Consider the following 18,227-nt stretch of genomic DNA (forward strand, 5'->3'; position numbering starts at 1 on the left):
GTAACTATTACTCAATACTGTTGTATCATGATTGGGCAACAGAAAAATAATAGAATTCTATATCACCCTGCTGCTGCTGCTAAGTCACTTCAGTCATGTCCAACTCTGTGCGACCCCATAGACCCCATCCCTGGGATTCTCCAGGCAAGAACGCTGGAGTGGGTTGCCATTTCCTTCTCCAATGCATGAAAGTGAAAAGTGAAAGTGAAGTCACTTAGTCGTGGCCGACTCTTCGTGACCCCATGGACTGCAGCCTACCAGACTCCTCTGTCCATGGGACTTTCCAGGCAAGAGTAATGGAGCGGGTTACCATTGTCTTCTCCATATATCACCCTAACTACCATTTAATAGAAAAACCTGTAATCACTTTTTGAAATCCAGATATATATCAGAATTATCTTGGAATTTCTTGAAAAATACAAATGCCCAGGTATTGCTATTCTTTGCCAGAGCTCCAGATATGTTTCTAATGAGCAGCCATGTTTAAAAACAACTGGACTAATGATGATCTTTTACTTTTATCGAGTTTGTTTCACACTTCTATTTCATATTCGGTGCTCCCATTTCATTTAATTTTCCAATTTCTCCATCTTTTTTTATGTTCTTTTTCAAGCCTTTATCAAGTGTAGTAGAAAAGCTTTTATATACAAATATATAAACAGTATGTATAATAATTTTAGAAAACATGAATTTTGCCTAACTAAAAAGTTTATGACAGTTTGAATCCACTTGCTTGTCTTAGTATGAACAGAATGCTAGATTTCTAATTAAAAAAAAAATAGATATTCAACAAGCAACAAAGGTTTACCGTACAGCACAGAGAACTATACTCAATACCTTGTAATAACCTATGATGGAAATAACTTGAAAAATAACACACGGGTATATGTATAACTGAACCACCTCACTGTACACCTGAAACATTCATTGTAAGTCAACTATTCTTCAATAAAATATATAAAGAAAAAAAAAAACTATTAGAACCTCTATTCATCAAAAGACACCATTATGAGAGTAAAAAGACAAGATGAAAATTGGCAGAAGCTATTTGCAATATGTATATCTGACAAAAGACTCATATCCAGAATATACAGTGAAATCCTATAAACAGGCTTTCCTGGTGGCTCAGATGGTAAAGAATCCTCCTGCAATGCAGGAGACCCAGGTTTGATCCCTGGGTCAGGAAGATGCCCTGGAGAAGAGGAATGGCAACCCACTCCAGTATTCTTGCTGGGAGAATCCCATGGACAGAGAAGCCTGACAGACTGTTAAGGGATCGCAAAGAGTTGGACACAACTGAGCAACTAACACTTTCACTTCAGTGAAAGAAAAACAGAGCCTTAAAAAGAGGCAAAAGACCTGAAGAGAAACTTCACAAATGAAAACATGCAAATATCCAGTAACCACAAGAAAAATGTCTATCATTAGAAATTAGGAAAATACAAATTAAAACCATAATGAAATACCACCACTCCAACCAGAATACTCAAAATGAAAAAGACTGACAATACCAAATGAAGATGTGGTATTGAGACTGTCATACATTGCTGGTAAGATTCTAAATTGATATAATGAGTGTTTGACAATGCCTCAGTTCAGTTCAGTTCCTCAGTCATGTCCAACTCTTTGCGACCCCATGAACTGCAGCACGCCAGCACTCCCTGTCCGTCACCAACTCCCAGAGTTTACCCAAACTCATGTCCATTGAGTCGGTGATGCCATCCAACCATCTCATCCTCTGTCATCCCCTTCTCCTCCTGCCCTCAATCTTTCCCAGCATCAGGGTCTTTTCAAATGAGTCAGCTCTTCGCATCAGGTGACCAAAGTGTTGGAGTTTCAGCTTCAACATCAGTCCTTCCAATGAACACCCAGGACTGATCTCCTTTAGGATGGACTGGTTGGATCTCCTTGCAGTCCAAGGGACTCTCAAGAGTCTTCTCCAACACCACAGTTCAAAAGCATCAATTCTTCAATGCTCAGCTTTCTTTACAGTCCAACTCTCACATCCATACATGACTACTGGAAAAACCACAGCCTTGACTAGACAGACCTTTGTTGACAAAGTAATGTCTCTGCTTTTTAATATACTGTCTAGGTTGGCCATAACTTTCCTTCCAAGGAGTAAGCGTCTTTTAATTTCATGGCTGCAATCACCATCTGCAGTGATTTTGGAGCCCCCAAAAATAAAGTCAGCCACTGTCTCCACTGTTTCCCCATCTATTTGCCACAAAGTCATGGGACCGGATGCCATGATCCTAGTTTTCTGAATGTTGAGCTTTAAGCCAACTTTTTCACTCTCCTCTTTCACTTTCATCAAGAGGCTCTTTAGTTCTTCTTCACCTTCTGCCATAAGGGTGGTGTCATCTGCATATCTGAGGTTATTGATATTACTCCCAGCAATCTTGATTCCAGCTTGTGCTTCTTCCAGCTCAGCGTTTCTCATGATATATTCTGCGTATACTAAAGCTAAATATACATTTCCCCTAGGAGCCAGGATTACATTTCTAGGTATATACGCAATAGAAATGTGTGCATATGTCCACCATAAAACATATATCAAAATGCTCACAAATGTTTTCATTTTAATAGCTCCAAACTGGAAAGAACCCAAATTTCCATCAAAAGGGAAGTGGAAAACTACAATATAACAACATAAAAGAGTACTATAGAACATATAAATGAACAAACTACCAACACATGCAACAGCAGGGATGAAGCTCTCAGGTATTACTTTGAGCAAAAGAAGCCAGATACTGTATGATTCCATTTATATAATGTTCAAAAACAGACGGTACTAATCAAACCATCAGAAGAGTAGTTACTTCTGAGGGTGAGTAACTGACTAGGAAGTGACAGTGGGGAAGCGCCTACGGTTCTGGAAGTGTCAGTACACGACATTGATGCCATGGTATTAGACATGAGCACTCACACAGGTAAAATTCAGATAAGTGCATTTTACATTAGTGTATGGTGTAACTAATTCTTTAAGACAAAGAGGTATTATTTTGCTTAAATCACTCACCTTCCCTGGCCTCAATTTCTTTTTCTATTATATAAAGGGATTAGAGTATAATAAGCCTGTTTCTACAGTTAACAGCAATTTTCATACTTTACTATATCGCCCATTTATCTCCTTATATCCCTGCATTAGCCTGAGCACTTTTATCTCTGTCATTCTGAAAAATAGTTTAGCATTCCATGAATATTAACTGACTGGATAGAAAATGTACCAGAATATGATTTTGATTCCATGAATGTTATAAGAAGAAGGAAAGCTGTAGTTATTAAGACTGTAATTAGAGCAGGATCCTGAGCGAGGCTAAATCATGCCAAAAACAAACCCCATTTCTCTCTACTGCTATGCCTTGTATTTCCCCAGGACCTTAGCACTACTCTTAGCAACACATTCTAAGCAAGTTCTCGGTCTTTTTCAAGGCATATGTCATAGCGCACACAGAATATGAAAACTATACATATGGAAATAAAAGTATGACAAAGAACAAAAATCTCAGCACCTAACTAACTCGAAGCACAGGTTGTCTACAATGCAACAACACAATTCAGTTCTTTGGTAAATGCCCAAGAAATCTTACAAGATATTCATGCCGCCTTGCTTTCCATTATCAGACATTTAATACCACTTTATGCTCTATTTTGCACCCCTGTTCCATAGCCATTTTACACATTTTAGAAATCTTTATGGAATCGTGAACATGAATTAATCCATGCAGATGAAGAACATTTTGTCCTGACCCTAGAATGCTTAAAAGTGGTCAAAATGTGCAGATTCAGTGTCAGTATGAATGAATATAGACATGCAGCTAGCTGTTTTCACTCTGCCTTTCTTCTGGCTGATGAGAAGGGGGAGTAGATGACACAGTTCTGACCGAGCTCAACTGCTCAAGTAGGTTTAGACACAGGTTTACGAACACAGGTGCTTCACATTACAGAGGCAGTGCTGAAGAACCACATGTCAACCAAACTGTATTTCTCTGGGGAAAATGATTAGTTGACCCCCACTGGAGAATTACATGATAGGCAAAGAAATAGGCAGCCAAGTGCTGCTCTAAGAAAAAAGATGAAATCCAAGCAAGAATAACAGCCCTTCATCCTAAGAGTGAGAGAAATGCCTAGTATAGCAGAGGCAACTAGTGAGCAAGGAAAGGCCCTGAATCCAGGGTCAGATTAGACCCGAGTTCTAGTCCTGATTAACCTTTGCACTTACTGGGATGAACCTGAGCAAACCCCCTTTCCTTTACTGATCCTCAATTATCATCTCAGTACAATACGGATAACAAGCCCTGCCCTAAATAATTCCAGGTTAGCTGTTTGAATCAAATTAGCCAAGCTAAAAAACGTGAAGCACAACAGGTGCCACTCTGTTCCCCCCAGGAAGGCAGGAGCTAGTGTCTGTCTGCCCCCAGCACGTAGCAAGCACTGCGTATCAGCCCGTGTTATACGGAGGCATGAAGGAGCTGGTGCAGGACTACTACTCAAATGTGCTATAAGGTCTAAAAGCTCTACACAAAGACCACCCCCTGGGACCCGTGGCAATTGCAGGAAGAGAGCAGAGAGGGAGAGCTAAGACACTGGCTGGCACCTCCAGACGGCGAGGGAGGCTGTATCCCCAAACTAAGGACGGTAGCTTGACCACCCAAGGCAGGGAGGAAAGGCCAGGGCTGGGAGTCAGGGTCGCCTTGTGGTCTTGGGCAGTCCGCAGTGACAATCTCCGACGAGCGGATTCCCTACCCGCTCCGCTACTCCCTCCACCCGCCCCTACCCGGGACTGCACAAGCGTCTGCGCTCAGACGCGAGAGGGACGCCCCATCCAGGATGCGGCCCCCGGTCCCCCAGAAAAGAGAAGAGGCAGGCGCCGCCAAGGGCCCAAACCTCCAGTAGTTGCAGCTGCCGTTGTCGGGTAAGGCCGGGCCGCCAGCCGGGCTTGGCGCAGCATCAGCGCCCGCTGCCGCTTCCGTTCGATGCTCGCCCGCACTGAGGCAGACAGCTCCGTTGGTTGTTCTGAAGCCGCCGGCTCCGACGAAGCTTCCCCGGCGGCGGCCATCTCCGCCGGTGACGGTCGGTGGCTCTAGCCCCGCGCACGCGCACTGCTGGCCCAAAGCGTGCCCAAGGCTCCCCTTCGCGGAGTCGCCAGCACCGCCTCCTATCGGGAGCGCACCTGCGCAATTAGAGAAGGAAGTGGGGAAGGAAAGGGCGGAGGGTGAAGTCTGCGCACGCGTTGGCGCGGAAGCTACCTGCTGGTTTATAATACAGCGTAAGAGCCAGTGAGACATCAATGATCAGAACCTGGTCATCTCTAAAATAATAGTTTCGCTTGGTAGTTCAGTCAGTTCAGTCGCTCAGTCGTGTCCGGCTCTTTGTGACCCCATGGACTGCAGCACTCCAGGCCTCCCTGTCCATCACCAACTCCCAGAGCTTGCTCAAACTCATGTCCATCGAGTCGGTGATGCCATCCAACCATCTCATCCTCTGTCGTTCCCTTCTCCTCCTGCTTTCAATATTTCCCAGCATCAGGGTCTTTTCGGATGAGTCGGTTCTTCGCATTAGATCACCAAAGTATTGGAGTTTCAATTTCAGCATCAGTCCTTCCAATGATATTCAGGACTAATTTCCTTCAGCATCGACTTGTTTGATCTCCTTGCAGTCCAAGGGACTCTCAAGAGTCTTCTCCAACACCACAGTTCAAAAGCATCAATTCTTCAGCACTCAGCCTTTACAGTCCAACTCTCATATCCATACATGACTATTGGAAAAACCATAGCTTTGACTAGACGGACTTTGTTGGCAAAATAATGTCTCTGCTTTTTAATATGCTATCTAGGTTGGTCATAGCTTTTCTTCCAAGCAGCAAGACAAGAGTCTTTTGATTTCATGGCTGCAGTCACCATTTGCAGTGATTTTGGAGCCCAAGAAAATAGAGTCTGTCACTGTTTCCATTGTTTCCCCCATCTATTTGCCATGATGTGATGGGACCAGATGCCATGATCTTAGTTTTCTGAATGTTGAGTTTTAAGCCAGCTTTTTCACTCTCCTCTTTCACTTTCGTCAAGAAACTCTTTAGTTCCTCTTTGCTTTCTGCCATAAGGGTGGTGTCATCTGTGTATCTGAGGTTATTGATATTAATCCCTGCAATCTTGATTCCAGTCTGTGCTTCATCAAGCCCAGCATTTTGCATGATGCACTCTGCATATAAGTTAAATAAGCAAGGTGACAATATACAGTCTTGACATAATCCTTTCCCAATTTGGAACCAGCCCACTGTTCCATGCCCGGTTCTAACTATTGCTCCTTGACCTGCATACAGATTTCTCAGGAGGCAGGTCAGGTGGTCTGGTGTTCCCATCTTTTTATGAATGTTCCACAGTTTGTTGTGATCCACACAAAGGCTTTAGCATAATCGATAAAATAGAAGTAGATGTTTTTCTGGAACTCTCTTGCTTTTTCTGTGATCCAGTGGATGTTGGCAATTTGATCTCTGGTTCCTCTGCCTTTTCTAAATCCAGCTTGAACATCTGTAAGTTCTCAGTTCACGTACTGTTGGAGTCTGGCTTGGAGAAGTTTGAGCATTACTTTGCTAGCATGTGAGATGAGTGCAATTTCGCTGTAGTTTGAACATTCTTTGGCATTGCCTTTCTTTGGAACTGGAGTCAGACTTGGGTTAAACCCTATCCCTGACACTTGCCGTCTGCATGACTTCAGCAAGTTATTTAACCTGAATTCAGTTTCTCCAGTAGTAAAATGAGGATAATTACAGAACCACTTCCACGGTTGTTGGGAGGATTAGATGTAGCCTTTTAGCACAATCCCTGGCACACAGAAAGTTTCCAAAATGATGGCAGCTAGTAGTAACAGTAGTGCCAATTCAAGAGAGATCAATAGATGATTGGTCTGAATACATTAAATGCCTGGCCTAGGGGGACGGGGTCTTTTTAGATTTTGGTTTAAACAGCCAAGAACACCTGGGTTTTCACTTGCTGTATGACGTCATGCAGATCACCAGGTACCCAACGCTGGTAAGCATGAGCTCGGCTATCTTTTCCTAGAATATTTCTTCAGTGTGGATGAGCCGCCACCAAGCAGACAGAGGGTTTGGAATTTGAGCCAAATCCTAACTTCCCAAATGTGTGGAAAATTTAGCAAAAGAAGCATTGCATGATTTTCTTAAAATGTATGCTCTTTCTTTATTACAATTAAAACTTAACTAAAGCCAGCAAACATTAAGTTCTAAATACTATATATACCATTTGGGATTAGGTTTTAGAGCAAGCTGGCACACTGCAGTTTCCCTTAATATTCAATGATTAAAGTTTGAGAAACGTTAAGTTAGTGATTCTATCAATTACATGTATATTCAAGCTGAAAGACCTTATATAAAGCATATAAATGCTGAGATTTTCTGGTTGAACTGGAGACAGAAACCTCAAGCCATCACTACTGCCTTTCCCTCAGATTGTTCCCTATCCATTGATTTTGTCCAGGTGATAAAATCTCAAATTCTATTTGACACCAAAAGCATGAACAGCAAAAGAAAAATCAGTTAAATCTAACTTCATCAAAATTAAAAATCTTTGTTCATCAGAGGACACTGTCAAGAAAGTGAAAAGACAACTCACAGAATGGGAGAAGATACTTGGAAAATCATATACAGGTTTCCATGTCCCCTATCCAAAAGTAGAGCATTCCTAAGAAATCTGTTGTAAACCAAAATGCCACAAAGCAAAGAAGCAATTAGCTTAGAACATATCTTGCTAATGAATGCGTATGCACAAAATAAGTGAAGATAAAGCACATATGCGCAGAGACAGTTCACAGCTACGGTGACTGGATGCCAAGGTGCTCAGGGTAGATCCAGGGGAAGGAGCTGCTTGGTGTCACTCTCTCAAAGTGCGCTGCCTCTATAATGGCTCGTTGCAAAACAAACATGACACATGTAGAGAACAAAGGTATGGATACCAAGGGGGGAGAGGGGGGGATGAACTGAGAGATTGCTATTGACAAATATAGACTACTGTGTGTAAAATAGATAACTTACGATAACTAACGAGCTACTGTACAGTACAGGGAACTCCACTCTATGCCTGCTGTGACCTAAATGGGAAGGAAACCCAAAAAAGATGGGATACATGTATATGGATAGCTGATTCATTTTGCAGAAACTAACATTGTAAAGCAATTATACTCAAATACAAGTTAATTTTTTTTAATGCAAAAATGGTACTAGTGAAGGTCTTTCATAAGTGCAAAATGACATAAAGCAAACTTGAAAAGCAAGTGATATACCTGTATCTAAAAAGGGAATTCTTACAACTAAGTAACAAAAAGACAATGGTTTGTAAATGAGCAAAGGACTTAAATAGATATTTTTCTACAAATGGCCAAACAAGCACAATGAAAAGATATTCAATTAGTGAAATGGAAACGGAAGCATCAGGTCAAAAGTGAAGTGAGAGACCATTTCACATCAATTACATGACTAGAATTAAGAGAAAGAAGAAAACAAAATAACAAGTGTTAGCAAGGATGTAGAAAAATTGGCATCCTCCTAGTGGGAATGTAAAACAATGTTGCTGGTGGCAAAGGGTTTGGCTATCCTTCAAAAAGTTAAACACAGAGAATTACCACGTAAGTCAGCAATTTCACTCCTAGATAGAAAGAACTGAAGTCCTCAAAGACTGAAAACAGGTGTTCACACAAAATCTTGCAAACAAGTGCTCATAGCAGCACTATTCACAATACCAAAAGACTGAAACTACCCAAATGTCCGTAAAATGATAAACAGATAAACAAAACGTGGCATATCCATACAAGGAAAATAATTCGGCCATAGAAAGGAAGTACTGACACATGCTACAACACGAATGAACCTTGAAAATATTATGCATTTCTTTTATATGAAACATTTGGAATAAGCAAACCCATAGTAACATAAAAAGCATTAGTGGTTGGCAGGGACTGAGGGGAGGAGATGAGAAGTGACTGCTTAAGTAGTGTGGGGTTTCCTTTGGAGGTAATGAAAATGTTCTGTTGTGACAGTTTCACAACATTGTGAATGTACTACATGTTACTAATGGTAAATTTTATAACAAGTTTTTTAAAAATTCAAATTCTGACTGGGCCCAGGCAGGTCATGGAAGTTAATGAATCCATCCAGGTGTTGCACTCTGTAAAGTGGAATGTGAGGGCCCCTCTAAGGGAAAAGCTACTGCGTAGCTCCAGTGAGTAGACAGAATTTGGGCCCCTTATTGCCAACTGCCCAATGTTTGAAGAGAGGTAACTGCTTCTCAAATTGTAAAGCACATACAAGTCACCTGGTGATCCACTTAAAATGCGGATTCTGATTCAGTAGGTCCATGGTGGGACTCGAGCTATGCATTTCTAATGAGCTCCCTAATTGAGTTGCAGCTCCACCAACCATAGGTCTAATAGTAAGGGTCAGGTCCACAGGTTTTCAAACTTGGCTGCACCCTGGAAGCACCTGGGGAATTTGAAAAACACAGTCTGATGTCATTGGTCAAGGGTGGGATCTGGGTATTAGGATTTTATAAAGCACCCTCTCCCCCACCCCTATGATTCTAATGGGCAGCACATTTTGAGAGTCAGCACCCTAATGACCCCCCCTAGACTCTATGCCGGAGAAGGCAATGGCACCCCACTCCAGTACTCTTGCCTGGAAAATCCCATGGACGGAGGAGCCTAGTGGGCTGCAGTCCATGGGGTCGCGAAGAGTTGGACACGACTGAGCGACTTCCCTTTCACTTTTCACTTTCATGCATTGGAGAAGGAAATGGCAACCCACTCCAGTGTTCTTGCCTGGAGAATCCCAGGGACGGGGGAGCCTGGTGGGCTGCCGTCTATGGGGTTACACAGAGTCAGACACTACTAAAATGACTTAGCAGCAGCAGCAGCAGACTATGCAGCTGTAAGAGCCTCAGTAGACATGAGTTTGAGCAAACTCCGGGAGACGGTAAAGGACAGGGAAGCCTGGCGAGGTGCAGTCCATGGGGTCACAAAGAGTCAGACACAACTGAGCGACTAAACAAAAGAGACAAAGAGCTTTTGAGACTGCGATATTTCTGTGTGGGACAAGATAACTGTTCTCTCCCAAGGTAACCTTTTGAGAATAATTAGCCCCTAGAGCCTCCTCCCCAAGAAAGCACTCCAAGCTTGAATGCTGAAGGACATGGACCATAGCTCAGATGCCGTACCGGTCCTGGTATTTCGTTAACTCTTGACAACCTTTTGGGTTTCCTTTTACTGGTAGCTCCCTCTCCTTGGGCTTCCTGACCTTTGTTAGCAAGTTTAGTGTAACTGGGTCTGAATTGTTAGCTGAAGCCTCAACCAAGCTAAACCAAGGCTCCTCCTTTAGAGAAGAGAGGAGTACATGCCCCAATCTGCACATCCCACACAGTGACAAAGGCTGCAGGGCCTGCCCAGAGCACAACAGTGTGAGTCATCTTGGTGGGGGCACAAAAGGAAAGCAAGCAGGAGAATAGAGTAAATATGTTCTTGCCTCACCCCATTCAGTGTCAGGAGAAATCTATGACTACATCTGTATTCCTGCTTGTGACTCTCACCTCCAGACCAACTGTGATCCTGGCTGAAAGAGGAGTTATGAACAAAGCACAGGAAGAACTGAAAGCCCTAACAGAGCTTGATAAGCAGCAGGCAGGTAAGAATGGAAGCCAGCAAGGGGGATGAAAACCTTGGCAGCACTTCCTGGTAGACCTCCTCTCTGAGAGCAGTACTGGGGTTATTCATGCCTGAGAGGACAGGATGTGAACATATTTGTGTGTATCATCTAGTAAATAGTACATGTGTGTGGCTTTCTTTCTTACTTTCATTTTTACCCCTGATTGCTGGGCTTTACCTCTTAATGTGGTCACTTTGAACATCACTGGCATAAATTTACAATAGGAGAACATCCGTGGTAAGGAGCACACCAAGTTGGGCAACTGTCTGGGATGAGCACACAGGAACACAGAAATTAGCCTGATCCTACAGACCTAAGCTGTATTGCTTTAGTAACCCAGGAAACGCGGTCTCCTTTGTCTGTAACTGACACCCTTCTGGAAAAACTTAAGATTTCAACCTCCCTGAACCAAAAGATAAAGCGATTGAGGCAAAACCATCATATTGAAACCTTGATCAATAAAATGTATGTGCAAAGGGATTTAGAAAACATCTTAAAGACTAACAACAATATTCTTTCCAGAAGCAATAAGTAGGAGGGTCCAAACAATTCAACTAAAGACAGGAACTAGGAAAGATGATTATCAGTGCTGAAAGCCAAAATCTAGTCACCCACTGACCAGCAAGGGCAGATCTTTTCCCACTCTGCATTCCCCAGGTCCTGAATGTGGGCCAAGGGACCTTGCTTCTTACTGCCTTTTCCAGGAAACTTGCCCTGTCTCCTTCCTTGGGCTCCTGTCAGCCTCACATGTGCTGGTATTGTGGCTCCTCCACATAAGAAGTGATACCTACCTGCCTCCTTAACTAAATTATCAGGTCCTTGAGAGTTGGGACCCTCTGGTTCATCCCAGTATCGCCAGCACAGCATCTGCAGAGTAGCTGTTCATTAAATGTTTGTGGAATTAAATAAACAGAATGAATAATGCTGAATAAACCTACTCAGAGGTTTATTCACCTCACCAGCACTGAAAACTCAATGTCCAAAGCAGAACCCAACAACCAACTCAGCCCTGGTGTTTATACACCTGTGGAAACAGGGAACACTCCACTTCAGAACAGCCCACTCCACTGTTGCCTGGTTTTGGCCATTATTTTTTGCAATAATAACAGTTAACACTTCTATGGTGCTTAGTATATAGTAGGTGTTTCTAAGCATTTAAAATTTATTAATTAATTTTTGTAGCTACTCAATGATTGTATTCACTAATCCCAGTTTATAGATGAGATTATAAGGTACAGAGATGTTAAATAATTTATTCAAGGTCATAATCTAGTGACAGAGCTGAGTTCAACCAGGCACAGCCCAGCCCTGATATCAATAATCTCAACCACTAAACTCTAAGTCTCAACATTATTAACAGAATGTCTTCCTCTTCTCCACTAGTACTCATTCACAGCTGGGATCAGAAACCAGATCCTTGCAATACTCTACATGGCTAATACCCTAATACATAGTCCCTGCAATGCCCTTCATGGCTTGAAACAGACAGGGCTGTCTCTGTTTGAAGCCTGGTTTGAGAGTTATTGTTGCCAGTCTTAAATAGGGCCAAAGGAGGATGAATGTGACCCAGGGCTCATTCATTGTGTGGATGAACTCCAATCCACATAATAGGGTGATAGTCTTATGGTTCCCTGTTTTCTTACTACCCTCAATTGGAGTTTTTGTTTTCCTTTCAATTACCTTTATAAAAAGTGTGGTTGCAACTTCAGACCACAAACCACTTAAATTTTATTGGCAAGTACTTCCTCTAATAGTTGGAGTCCCATTGAACAGTGAACTATTTGTCACGAGACACACTTGTTTTTACAGTTTTTATAATGTTTGGAAATTGGATGAGTGTCTCTGGCTTCCATCCTTTCTCTGGTCCGACTGCAGGCCTAGTTCAGCTCCCATTGCCTTTTGCCTGAACAGCGTCCTGGCTGGCTCCCAGTCTCTCCTTCTGACCCATCTTATACTTGGTCTTACAGTTTCATTTTTCTAAAGTACAGCTTTAGGGAATTCCCTGGTGGTCCAGTGCTTAGGACTCCTTTCACTGCTAAGGGCCTGGGTTCAATCCCTGGTCAGGCAACTAAGACCCCACAAGCTGCACAGTGTGGCACTTCCCCAAGAAAAGAGTACATCTTTAACCGTTTGCTCAAAAATCATTTGACCCCAGTTCAGTTCAGTTGCTCAGTCATGTCTGACTCTTTGCAACCCCATGGACTGCAGCATCTGACACCAAGCCTGCAGTTAATCCCCATCACCTGTTCCAGCTGCCTTTGGGGGTACTTACCCTCCATGAATTTTCACTGAACTTTATGCTCTGTCTTCCTATCTTCTAGGCTGGTCCTGCATTCCTCTTGCCTCTGGACTATTTCCCTCCCTGCAATTCTTTTGTTCATACACTCACTCATTCTTGCATTTGTTCATACATTCAATCAGCAAATTTAAGACCCCATGCTCCAAGCGAGGTCTTATGCTGAGGACCAGGAATACAGCAACAAATTAATGATGCTCCTCTCAAGAAACTGATTTCCATTTCCTTAAAGATTAATTATGTGGAGTATCTTTTCATGTGCATATTGGCTATTTGCATATCTTATTGGGAGAAATGTCTATTCAAGATCTTTGCCCATTTTAAAGTTGAATTACTTGTCTTTTTATTATTGAATTGTAAGTTTTTATATCATAGATATCCCAGTTTTCTAATTGTTTCCCTTATGCTTTTGTATTTTCTAAGTTTTCTACAATGATGAGTGACTCTAATAAGCAGAATATCTAAAATGTGATACTAACCTGCATGAAAATGTAGAAATCATACTAATCAAACTTATGAATGATACTAAATTAGGAAGAATGTTAATGTATTTGGGGTTTTTTGTTTTACAAAATCAAGATCCATTCTTGGAGGAGCAGAACTATGGGTAAAATATTCAGTGTGTTAGTGTGAACTTCCTCATTTCAACAATTTTCTCAGGATGTTTGATGAAGTGATCTTTTTCTGCATAAGTGGGAGCTGAAATTAGATGATATCCTGCAGGCTCAACCTTCACTGTCTTTGATTTTCGGTTAAGGTAGGGGTAGAATTCTCTTGACAAGGGTTCATGAAAAAGCAATCTGAAAGTCTTGGTGTCTCACAGACTCAGTGGGGATCAGCAGTTGATGTGACTGATGAAAAGAGAGGATGTGATCTGAGATGACAAGAATCAAAGCAGCGTGTCTGAACTGAGGGAGAGGTTTGTCCTACTGATTGAGCTGCTCAGACCAGACCAGAAGCATGTTCCCACTTCTGAACAACACTCCAGGAACCAGAGCACTATCTATGTGGCTGGGTTGGGGAGGGAAGGGCTAGGAGGAAAGTGCTGGGAGGATGGCCACTTCAGAAAAGTCGTGATGAAGCCACTACATCCCTGGAGGGTTTCCCTGGGCAGAGGCATCAATGTGGTCTGCCAGGCCTTTATCATCTCACTTAACTGGAAATTCACAGCAGCTCACTGGGCAGGATTTCTTCTTACCATATACCATGAGACCCAGGAATACACTCATGGCAATTCCAGTGGCCCCTCATCTTGGAAGCTGAAGACCCAAATGGCAATCAGGTGAGAATCTGAACTGAGGTCCACAGAGCAGGAACAAGGAGACGCCAAAGACACTCTAGGGCAGCAAATACAAATTGTCCTGGGGTCCAAGCTGGCAAGGAAAACCAACCTTTTAAATGTAAACCTTTAAAATGAACACCTGCCTTTTAAATGTATACAAGTTTCTTCACTTTCACAGATAAATATATTGGGCTCCATTTTTTTTAAATTTTATTTTATTTTTAAACTTTACAATATTGTATTAGTTTTGCCAAATATCGAAATGGATCCACCACAGGTATACATGTGTTCCCCATCCTGAACCCTCCTCCCTCCTCCCTCCTCATACCATCCCTCTGGGTTGTCCCAGTGCACCAGCCCCAAGCATCCAGTATCATGCATCGAACCTGGACTGGCTGACTTGGTCTTTTATTTTTCCTTTTTTTCAGAAAGAACTAAAAAAAAATGTTTTATTTTTATAATTAAAAAAACAGCAATGTACAATGAGAAATGGCATCCCAGTCATCCTCATTTCTGGGGTGACAACAGGGAAATGAGGGGACAGCCGTGAAAGGAGTGCAGCAGGGCCAGTGAAGCCAGGCCTCCCACTCTGTTAAAGAGGAGCTAAAAACTGGGATTTTTATGTGAAATCATCCAATTTCTAAATCTTGATGCTGATGGAGGGGACATATGTACACCTATGGCTGATTCATGTTGATGTTTAACAGAAAACAACAAAATTCTGTAAAGCAATTATCCTTCAATTAAAAAGTAAATTTTAAAATATATAGTTTTTAATTTAAAAAAGAAAATATCATACAGGGGCTGGAAATCCCTACATCATCTCTGCTGGGGTCATCTTAACTCTTCTGCTTGCATATCTGGGAACTGGACCCCAAGCCTACGAATTTAGCCATCTCTGTATGCAGACTGCTGCAACTGATAGGAACAGATTCTTCAAACTAAACTGAAATCAATCTCTTCATAGTGTTCAATACACCAGCCTGACCACCCCTGACCTGCAAAGCCTCTGCCACTCAGCCACTCCGTCTATCCATTCACTCACTAGACAGACAGACAGACACACACACACACACACACACCAGGGGCTCTGGAATCCAGTGGATAGGGTTCCCCACAAGTTGAATATGTGCTTTCTCTATCTTTGAGTCCCTTGGGGCCTGGAATACAGATAGGTTCCCTGGGTGGAAACACGGTCTCCCAACCCCTCTCCTGTATGAAGATTGCCCCGGGAAGAAGTTCCCTTGTGGACCCTGTGTGTGCTTCTCCTGGGCAGCAGCCTGGCAGTGAGTTTACGGGGTCTACTGGACATGAACCCTGGACATGTCATTGATGTTGCAAGCCCAGGCCTCCCCACTGTGTAAACAGGCATTAACATCCACATCCTGGCAGATTTTGAGGGATATACAGGTTGTTTTAATGGGAATGTGCTACAGACAGTGTCAGGATTGCGACAAATGGTATTGACACAGAGGCATGGAAGGAACTTGGGATCCCACAAGGCTAGGTTTGAATCCAGGTTCAGACACTTTGGGCAGAATATCTGACTTCTAAGAGCCTCTATTTCCTCATCTATAAAATAAGCATAGAACTGCCTAGTGGAGGCCTGTTTTTTGAATTTGAAATTAGCAGTAATGCCACACACTGAATGTCCTGCACAGTAAGCGCCCCGGAAAGGGTAAGCTGTTGGTGGTGGTGTAACTGGTAACCAGTAGAGGGCACCAAACTACTCCGTAAATGAGGTTGGCGGTTGGCCTGCCATACTCACCACAGGTGCAAGCCTTTACCTATGCAAAGCCAGTGGGACACACACACACACACACACACACACACACACACACACTCATGCACACACACACACACACACACACACACACACACACACTCATGCACATCTTCGTTGAAAAGTTAGAAATTACACTTTACATGGTACTATTGGGCAGGGTGGGCAGGGGGTTCATTTATTAACAAAAGCAGCTTGGGGTAATGGAAAGAGCACCCCAGAAGGAAGGGAAACCCATCCTAGGACAGGGGTTCTTGTCCTGTGCTCTGTGGCCCTGGGAAAGTCTGGACCCTTTTTTGAAGCCCAAGAGGGTTGAACCAGTTGATCTCTAAGGGACCTTCTAGATGTCTATGACTAAGATTTTGGGACATATATTTCACGAAGCATGCAGGTGGTCAGGATTGCGATGGGGAGAAATGGACTGAACGACCTCTGAATGCCCTCCTGCGGCTGCAATTTGACATTTGTACACAGTCACGGGAAGCCTCACACGGGCTAATCCTAGCCTCACAAAGGAGTGCGGTTAGAGTCGCTGGGTGGTGGCAAAGTTTTTCTACAAGCACACATGATGCTTATCATCTTTTGTGCAGGCTGATGATGAAGCCACAGAGACCACCCAGCCTGACAAAGAAAGGAATTCTTGTCTGCACTTGACAGCCTTCAGGTTGATGGTTTTCCATTTGCCCCGGAGGCTGTCACTTGCAGAACAATAGCAAGGAGCAGGGTGGCTCTCACCTGAGACTGGCGCTGCCGAGGGGCTGGGGAAGGGGGGTTACTGCTGTCTCTGTTCCAGGACGTGGAGGGTGTAAGCCAGCAGCTGGCATGCAGTAGCCCTGCCTGGAGAGGCTGTGGAGGATTATTTCCTGTGTAGATGGGGTTGTACTCTACAGGTCAGAAAGCAGTAAGTGCTTAGCACATTACTGTTCATTTAAAAAAATTATAATGAATTATTGATACACACAAAACATGGATTAATCTCAAACCTCAAACAGAGTGAAAGAAGCCAGACACAAAAGATTACATACTGTATAATTCCATTTCTGTGACCTTCTAGAGAAGATAAAACTTGGCTATATGGTACTAGAAATTAGATTAATGACTGATTCCTTAAGAGGGGGAGAAGCTGACTGCAAAGGGACAGAGAGACACTTTCAAGGAGGTGGAAACTCTATGTCTTAATTGAGTGATGATGAGGAGGTGCACCTTTGTAAAACTGAACTGTTTACATAAAATCACTGCGTTTGATTGTCTGCAAATTATATTTCAATAACACTGATTAAAAAACTGAACTGCAAAAACAAGTTTAGGGACTTCCCTGGCAGTCCAGTGATTACAACTCAGCATTTTTTACTGCTATGGGCCTGGGTTCAATTCCTGATCGGGGAACTAAGATCCCACAAGCCACATGGTCCAGTTAAAATACAAACAAAAACAAGTTTAATGACTTTCTTATTATCAAAATAAATACATGTTGAGAGTTCTCTGGTGACCTAGTGGTTAGGATTCCAGGCTTTCATTGTAGGGGAACTGAGATACAAGATGCACAGCACAGCCAAAAAAAAAACACAAAAAACTATGTTCACATTAGAAGACTGAGAAAATACAGATATGTTTAAAAAAAAAATAAAGATAAACCATCCATAATCCCATCACGCAGAGGTAAACATGGTTATCATTTCGATAAGGCTAGTGCCAGACCTTTATTATCACAGAAATGAAATAATAATCTGCATTATCATTAATTTATTTCTGCATTAAATAGCCAACATAGGCACATAATTACAAAAGGGCATAAAGTAAAAAATAAATCTTTCCCAGTCTCCTCTCTAGAAGCAATTACTCCCATCATTCACTTGTATATCCTCCTGGAGATATGTTATGCTTTTACAAAAATATATGTGAGATGATCATGAAAGGAAAGATGGTAGCATACTCTACATATAATTTTCACCTGTATTAATCTATATTTTAATATAATATCCCATGAATATCTTTCCATGTTATTGAAATTTTCTACAGTGTCATTTTTAAGCAACTTTTGATTCAAGTAGAACATAAAAATCTAAAATATGCAAAAATTATAAGTGTAAAGTTCAAAGTGTTTCCATATATTGAATCTACTTTTATATCCAGTACCAATGAACCAAGAATTTTCAGA

General features: G+C 42.4%; 1 protein-coding gene across 8 annotated transcripts in view; it reads right to left on the reverse strand.

Annotated features, from left to right (window-relative positions):
• XPA (XPA, DNA damage recognition and repair factor) overlaps positions 1 to 18,227 on the reverse strand; it is a 130,192-nt gene that overhangs the window by 24,204 nt on the left and 87,761 nt on the right. For 6 of the 8 annotated variants that reach the window (XR_015169933.1, XR_015169929.1, XR_015169934.1 and 3 more), the window contains exon 1: positions 4,891 to 5,088. The exons of the other annotated variants lie outside the window; for them this stretch is intronic. Coding sequence is in view for 2 of the 6 variants with exons in the window: in XM_086416016.1 (XP_086272142.1) it covers positions 4,891 to 5,062 (172 nt within the window). In the remaining 4 variants the exon portion in view is untranslated. Of the gene's footprint in view, positions 1 to 4,890; positions 5,089 to 18,227 lie in introns of those variants that run through there. 8 annotated transcript variants of the gene reach the window in all.

This window comes from Bos grunniens, chromosome 8 (genome assembly GCF_055505025.1).
Source record: "Bos grunniens cultivar Pamir isolate PY7600 chromosome 8, Bosgru_T2T1.0, whole genome shotgun sequence".
Classification (NCBI taxonomy): Eukaryota; Metazoa; Chordata; class Mammalia; order Artiodactyla; family Bovidae; genus Bos; species Bos grunniens.